An 8,155-nucleotide genomic window follows, 5' to 3' on the forward strand; every position below is an offset into this window, starting at 1 on the left:
GCAGAACAGAAGGGCTCTGCGTGCAGTCACCCCGTACTCACAGCTGATGGAGTCTCCGTTCGTTCTCTGTGCACAGCCAGTCCCTCCCTGAGCAGGCGTGCCCCGTGTCACACAGGCCGCGTATGGCTCCCCCGCCCGTGAGAGGGCTTGTCCTCCCCGCCTAACTCCCCAGCCTCCTCTGCCTGTTCTTCACGGTGTGTCTTGACTCCGTTCATGTTGTTTTGTCTGCTTAGAAGAAGGTTCCACTTCCTTTCCCTCAGCTAACCTCTCCTCAACTCTGGAGGCCCCTTCCTGGTGCTCTTCCTGCCACCCTGAGTGTAGACGCTCTGGGCTGCTTGCTCATAAGCCTGCTGGCCTCCCACAGAGCCCGAGTCTCACTGTGCAACCTGTGGAGTGGTGACTGGTGTGCATATCTGCCCCGAGCACGTCCTGCAGGCAGCTCTGCAGCCCCAGCGCCTAGCACAGCGTCTGGCTCACAAAACAACTCATGAGCGAGTCTTCTGGAACTGCTCCAGAGTCTTTTACACGCTGAACTGGTTTGATTCCTGGGAGAGCAACGTCTTGAGATATGGACCTGGGTACAAGGGATTGATTTAGGATGTGACTGCAGGCAGCAGGAAGGAGGGATGCAGAGAGTGAGGGAGGGAGGCAGAGGCGGGAGGGCTGCAGTATGGTCTGGTTCCTGCCATGGGGAGCCGGGCCGCTGTCCTGCCAGCTTCTCAGGGACGGTGTCAACCCGTGTCAGGGCTAATCCTTTGAAGCTCGGGGGACTGGGATATTCACCCGAAGGCTCTTTTCCTCCCCTAGTCGAAAGTGTCCCCTGGAGCCGTGAATGAGCTCAGAGGGCCCTGGGAAAGGGCCCAGGGCCGCAGGGAGATGCCTGGGGCACTGGAGGAGGGATATTTGTCCACAGGAGCTATCCCTGCAGTTGCAGCTGAAACCCCAGGGAGGCCCGGGCTGTGCGGCAGGGGACGAGAGAGGCACCTGCTGTCCATGCATGCTTTGGTTCAATTCTTGCAGCGTGTGTGGAGGGAGACTCGGCTTTTGTTGTGTTTCTGTGTCGTGTTCAGTCTCTACCGTTATTCAGTCCCTGTGGCTGTTCAGTTGGACTCGTGTCCAGCTCCTTGCGATTCCACGGACTGCAGCCCGCCAGGCTTTCCTGTCCTTCACTGTCTCCTGGGGTTTGCTCAAATTCATGTCCATTGAGTCAGTGATGCCATCTAACCATCTCATCTTCTGTCACCCCCTTCTCCTCCCGCCTTCAACCTGTCCCAGCATCAAGGTCTTTTCCAATGAGTTGGCTCTCTGTATCAGGTGGTCAGAGACTCGCTGCACTTCCCTAGAATTGCAGTTAGAACTTGAAGCCATCTTTTCTGACTTCAGAGCCACGGCTGTTTCTGTCCGCAGTGGTTCCCAGCACCCCTTCATCCAGCAGCTTTACTGAGCGCCGATCATGCACCCAGGCGGACCAGGTCACTCATGGACCTGCCAGGTTGGCCATGTTCATGCAAAGCCGTCCTTTCCCCTGGACGCAGGAACAACGGATCTTGCAGTTGTCATGAACACTTGATCCCGTTTGGTTGTCCTACGCCCAGCCTGCATCCAGGTGGTCGTGCGGCCCCTCGCGTGCTGGGCACCTGTGTCAAAGCAGCTCTCTTCTCATCCGTGAAACAGACGTGAGGTGCCTCCTGGTGTGGCTGTTCGGAGGTGACCGGATAGCCTCCTTGGCGCGGGTCCTGGCACGCGGCTGGAGCTCACGGTGTTTAGATTCAGCAGAATCCGGGCCAGAATCAAGGGGGAAACTTGGGAAACTGGGTGGGGGCCAAGGCCATAGAAGAAAACTGAGTCCTCCCATTTCTTTTCCCTTTTGGAAAAACAGGCCAGACCTTCTGAAAATGCTCCGTGAACTGCTTCTGGAGCAGATGCGCTTGACGGAGCAGGAGGCTACGGAAGAACACCTTGATGGTAAAACGGAGAGGATGCTGAGGCAGGTGGCCGTTCAGCTAAGAGGTGAATTCGGACATTTCATCCAAGCCAGCTCGTCTCCCATGCCACCTGATGAGCTGCAGTGGCCTTGGGGAGCCCAGCTGGCACAGGGGGCTGAGGCGTCCAAAGCTGAGCAGAAAGATGCCTCCGTGCAGACCTCGGCCGTGGAGGGCGACACGCTCAGATGCGGACACGAGGGCCCGAGAGAGGCTTGGGAGGAGCAACCGGCAGATGCTGCGTTCAGTGCTGGACGTCGGCCGGAAGAGCCGTGCAGGACGCTGGGGCGGCAGGCCCCCGGCCCCACCTTCCCCAGGAGGACCGAGAGAGTAAGCCCTCCCACCCGCTCCTTACTTAGCTACCTACTGCATACAGACAGAACACTTACACATGATCTCCGATCCTACTACCTTAGAATATTTATATAGTCTGGTGTCTCCCTCTGCCTGTACTTATCTTGACCTCCACCTAGAGGTGTGTGTCCTTGCTCACCTTCCCCAAAGTGTTGCTGACATCTCTTCCCTCCCTCCCTCTCTCCCCCCATCCCAGCCCTCTCATTTATCTGTGTGCCATGATATGTATAGGGCTTCCCTGGTGGCTCAGATGGTAAGGAATCCACCTGCAATGCAGGAGACCCAGGTTCAATCCCTGGATAGGGAGTATCCCCTAGAGAAGGAAATTGGCTATCCACTCCAGTATTCTTGTCTGGAGAATTGTATGGACAGAGAAGCCTGGCGGGCCATAGTCAGTGGGGTCCCAAAGAGTTGGACACAACTGAGTGGCTAATATACTTTCATGGTATGTTTATGTTTTCATCGTAAAAAGCAGAGTCACATTTATACATCTGCCTGTAGCTCTCTCATGTTACGTATCAGGAACTTCTTTCCTTGTAATGACTGATAAGATTCCATTGTGGGACATATGCCAAAATTTACATGATTTTCCCCCGTTGATGGACTTACTTTGCAGGTTGCAGTAAAACTGATAACCTGACTTGACCTGCAGTAAAATAATAAAATTTTAACCTGCAGTAAAACTGTAATAACCTGACTTGAGCGACAGGGACGAGAACCTAGGTTTTCCTTTGTACAGACTTTGTGTCTCAGAGGCAGCGTTCTGTGGGCACCGTCTCTGTGCTCTTATGCTTACAGCACCCGTTGGAGCTGAGGAAGCCAGGTCGCAAGTGCCCATGGTCAAGGTCAGCCGTTAGGGGGCTGAGCTGGGCCCCTCACTGCCTGGCTGCACAGCTGATCACTTCCCCTGGGTCACCCTCCTCGCCAGCCCACACTGGCCTGAGTGGGAGGGTCGGGTGTTGGTGGCCGAATGTTTGCAGTTTGCTTCACTCGAGATGCTTTCTCTAAGCATCTTCTCTCACACCGTCAAATATGCCCGATTATTAAAAGCCAGGCTCTCCTGGCAGTGTTTGAAATCCTTGTAAGGAGGACGGGTTGGGGCTGAGGACCCCACAGCAGGGAGACGGGAGTGGCCTGGGAGAGGAGGAGCGAGGTCGTGCTTGTGCCGGGGCTCCAGCGACGGCGGCTGGTCCCCTGGTTTCTGAGGGGTGTTTTGCATCTGAAGAATAACTGTATACTCTGCTTCATAGCATCAGAATGGAGAATCAAGTTTATTTTCTGACTGCTAAATTACTGCTTTTGTGCCTACCAAAGAGAGTTAGATATATCATTAGCAAAATTGCTTTTGATTGTTTTAAATTATGCACCAAAACTGTAATTTCTGGAGAAGGGTTTTCTAAAGATATCAGTAGAGACCAAAAAAAGAGACGTTGCCATTATATTAACAGTACTCGAGATGCAAATGTGTGCAGTTTGGCTGGAATAGAAATGCTCTCATCTGCCCCAGCTACTTTAGTGTGTACCTGCATGTTAGGAAAACGAGGTTTCGTGTGTGCGTGCCTGAGTTTTTCCCCACTATTTGCGTGGGAGATAGCATCTTACATTCAGGAAAATTGGATAATCAAATGAACTTAATTTCCCCAAATATATTGAAAAAATTTTCCATTTGGAATTATCTTCTCGTTGGTGTCTTCAGAGGGAAGTCTGCCGTGTTTGTGTTTTTGCATCTGCTATATATGCCTGCAGCGCGAGATGTCTATCCCTGTAGCATCACGTTTAGTCTTCTCACCGAGCACATGAGTGAGGCAGGCAGCACCTCCATTTTGCATAGGAAGAAATGCAAGCTCTGGAAGGCTCGGAAAATTGTCCTGAGTGACTCAGCTGTTGAGAGGAGCAGCAGGCGTGCCCCATAGAGTCTGGCTTTAGAGGCAGACAGGGATGTGATAATCCCACCTTTCTCAGGAACGGGGGAGCCTCATATCAGCAGTGTGGCCTCCCATCTGTGCAAAGTAGAAGAAAATTTAATGGTTTTCTTTGTGGCTTGTGGTTAGTCAAGGAGTCAGTAATCCTCAAACTGAAGCTGGAGCTCTGGCACCCTGTTAAGAAGAACATCTTTGCAGCCCAGGGGCGAAACAGAGAAACGAGACCTACTTCTGGTTCAGTGACAGAGGCGAGATGCTGTACAGATACACCAGCGATTCCTTTGGGCCTGGCTGTTCACCTGCTTTGAGTCCTTGCGGCAGTCACCTGACTCTCAGGGGCTCCAAGGGGATCCTGGGACCTGGCGCCCGGGGCTGGCGTGCTGGGTCAGAGAGGCAGTACGTGGTCAGTGCCTCGTGCCGTGTCCGTGGCAGGAGCTCAGGGTTTGTGTGTCCCCGTCCCCGTTCCCTCCCCAAGTGAGAGATCCAGGATGACACCGTTAATAAGGTGGTAGGTGGGACTCTGTTCGGCGTCCATAAGGTACCATTTCGGGTGGCGTTATTTTGGAGGCGGCGTTAGGGTGACTGCCGGCTGCCTCCTAGCCTGAAATTGACTTGGGCGTTCGTGCCCTTGGAGCGTCTTCTCTGCTGCCATATGACACACAGATTCAGATCCAGGAATATCGATCGGTGGAGATGGAGGGCCAAACAAATGGTTGTCGTTTCCCAGTCCTCTTTGATGAGGCGCCCACCCCTCCCACATGTCCCCGTCACCACCGCAGACTGTTCTTGTCCTTGAACCTCTTGTCTCCTCTGGCCTGGAATGTCGGGGTAGAAAGGGTCTCACTTTCTTTAACCGGGCAGTAATGTCTGAAGAGCTTGTTTGAGGTTCAGCTCTGCAGCCTTCTTCTTGTTCGATACTGGTCTGGTTGGTTGATGTCTCAGTTCTCTGTCCAGAAAATAGGCATAATAACTTCTCTTACCCTGTGAGCTCCAGAAATGCAGACTTGAGCTGAGGATTACGGGAGAAAACCCTGGAGAGCATTGGACGTCCTAGAGCGTGCAGGAAGAGCTCTGTCTTCTTTCCTTCCTGAGAGGCTTGGCTGGTTTCCTCCTTCCCGAGTTTCCCAACCTTCAGCAGTCACAGTAAGGTTTAGACCATGTCTTTCTCCCAGGCGGAAGCCCTGAACCCCTTAGCAGTCACTTCCTGTTTTCTCTACCTGTGCACTCCTAGCTGTAGGCAACCACCAAGCTTTATTCTGTCTCTATAAATTTGTCTGTTCTGGATGTTTCATGTAAATGGAATCACGTGGTCTGCGATCTTTGGTGACGGGCTTCTTCCACTTAGCATAACTTTTTTAAGAGTCGTTCATGTTGTAGGAGGTGTCAGTGGTTCATTTCTCTTTACGGCCTAATGATAGTCCTGTGTGGATATACCACGGCTTATTCATTCGATCATTAGTTGATGGACATTTAGACATTATGGTTGATGTTGCTGTGGACATTCATGTACGAGTTTTTGGGTATACATGTGTTTTTTATTTTTCTGGAGTATCTATCTACGAGTGGAATTGCTAGGTCACGTAGTAACTCTGTTTAATGGTTTGAGGAACTGCCAGACTCTCTCTAAAGAGGCTGTAGCTAGTTTACAGAAGTTTTCACCAGGATGTGGGGGCTCTAATTCCGCCACATTCTCACTAACGATCATTGCTATCTTTCTGATTTTAACCATCCTAAGGGGTGGGGGGGGTGGTATTTTGCTGTGATTTGATTTGCAGTTTCCTGATGACAGATGAGTTGAGCGTCTTTTCACCTGCTTACTGGCCTTTGTGTTTCTCCTTTTGAGCAATGTCTTTCAGGTGGTTTGCCCATCTTTTAATTAACTCACTTGTGTTTTTATTGAGTTGTCGTAGTTCTTTCTGAATTCTAGATTCACATCTTTCTTCTCAGCTTTGAGTGTGTTTAAACTTCCTCCACTTGAAAGGCACCCCCTCTTGGCCTCTTAGGATAGCGTTTGCAGGCTCATGCCACACCTAGTTGTTGAGCACCTGCCGTATTTGAGTTCTTACGCTGGAAGCTGCGGAGAGAGTACAGCTTCTGGTGCAGAAGACAGCCGGAAACGCGTAGGCACTTACCATAATGGTCCTAATATTTTCCGAGGAGAATTCCAAGGGAGCAGTGAGTACATAGAGGAACCAAGCCCCATTCTCTTGAGGAAGGTGTGTTTGAGCTGAATCCTAATGAATGTATCGGGATTAGTGGGAGAGGTGGGGGTGGGCAAGAAAGAGTGTTCTAGGCCGAGCAGGCGGCCTGTGCCAAGGCCCCGAGTGGAGGGACCCGAGCACTCTGAGGAAGCGGTAGGAGGTCCCTGTGGCCGGGGAGTGGGGGGCGTGGGGGAGCCGTGGTGGGTCACTCTGTCTGCGGTCATGCACAGCATGTGGGCTGTGCTGTAAAGACGTTGACCTTTGTCATACGGGAACTGGGGAATGATTAAGGTAGATTTAAGCAGGAGGAGGGGTTGCCTGCTTCGGTACAGTATGGCCAGTGGGTTAGAAGGGCAGGAGTGAGAGTGGGGAGGCTGCTGGGGAGGCTGTCGCGGTGGCCTGGGTGAGTGCTTACAGCGTCTTGGAGGTGGGTGGGGGCCACAGAGGATGAGAAGAGGCAAAAGAATTCAGAGACAGCCTGGGAGTTGGAATCAGTGGAACCTGGCGCGTGATGAAGGTGGGTGATGCCCGTAAAGGGAATTTTAAAAGTGACGCCCAGGTTCGGGGCTGTGCAGCAAGTGGAGGCTGCTGTGACTCCGCAGGCAGAGGCTGTTGGAGCGGGTCGGCGGGTGGGGGCCCGGGGTGATGGATCAGAGAGCTGAGCTTTCGGTTGACTTGGGAGGGCATGTATAGGGTGGGCAGGTCAGGAGCCGCGGGCCTGAGAAATAGCCATGGGGCTAGGGCCATGTAGCCCCGAAAACCTTAGTAGGGTGGTTCTTGTGGCCTGGAGCGGGAGGCAGGTTGTCTTGGGTTGAAGAAAGGATGGGAAATGAGGACACAGATAAGGAGCTTTCCTAGATGCTCCTTCTGGGGAATGTCGCCCAGAAGACCGCGCTGGGAAAAGGTTGCCGTGCGGAGAGCGTCTGGAACATGCGGAGGCGGCAGGCTGGGCCAGAGGGCGTGGGGTGGGGCGGGGGGAGCTTGGCCTTTGTCAGAGGGGCGCCCTCTGGAGGCTGGGGGCTTCAGAAGGGGGCCTGCTGAGGCACAAGCTCTGTGGGCCGGGCGTAAGCACAGAGGCTGTGGCCCGGCGGCCGCTTTGAGTCCTGTTGTCTGAGGTCGGCTCAAGCGGGTCGACTGCGGCCTGGGGAGGGTGGTCATTATTCTCCCGGTGTGTTTACAGGATGCCAAGAAGTCGCGCCTGCCCGTCCTGATAAAAGCGTCGCAATCGCTGGGAAGCGTGTGCCGGCTCCCTGCCTCCCGGGAGGCTGTGGCCCACCTGCAGGCCCAGGTCCTGAAGCTGCAGGGGGAGCTGAAGGAGTCGAAAATCCGCAACAAGCAGCTTCACCAGAAGTTAATTCTGGCGGAAGCAGTGACAGAGGGGCGGCCGGCACCAGAGGAAGCGCTCCCGAAAGGTAAGCGCCAAGGAAAGCGTGTCCTCCACGGGAAGACGGACGGCCCGACCACGCGGCCCGAAATGTCAGCCGTGGTGTTTGGAATTGCAGGAGGTTGGAGGATAAATTTCCTGAATTGCTGTGGCTAATCTTGACTTGACAAATACACAATCAAGGGGGCACAGTCAGCAAAGCGCATCCTTTGTTTTCATTCTGTTTTGGAGGGGCAGAGGGGGACGGGTCGTGCGCCCTTCACTTGCGATTGTCTCCAGGCGCGGCGTGACCTGAATCCAGGTTGTTTCCCC

General features: G+C 53.5%; 1 protein-coding gene across 1 annotated transcript in view; it reads left to right on the forward strand.

Moving 5' to 3' along the window:
- Nucleotides 1–8,155, forward strand: part of CDK5RAP2 (CDK5 regulatory subunit associated protein 2) — a 183,302-nt gene that overhangs the window by 121,714 nt on the left and 53,433 nt on the right. Inside the window, exons 21-22 of the mRNA XM_010848429.1 lie at nucleotides 1,880–2,312; nucleotides 7,640–7,871. Of these exons, the coding sequence (XP_010846731.1) occupies nucleotides 1,880–2,312; nucleotides 7,640–7,871 (665 nt within the window). The remainder of the gene's footprint in view (nucleotides 1–1,879; nucleotides 2,313–7,639; nucleotides 7,872–8,155) is intronic.

Source organism: Bison bison, unplaced genomic scaffold, assembly GCF_000754665.1.
Source record: "Bison bison bison isolate TAMUID 2011002044 unplaced genomic scaffold, Bison_UMD1.0 scf7180017864266, whole genome shotgun sequence".
In the NCBI taxonomy this organism is placed as follows: Eukaryota; Metazoa; Chordata; class Mammalia; order Artiodactyla; family Bovidae; genus Bison; species Bison bison.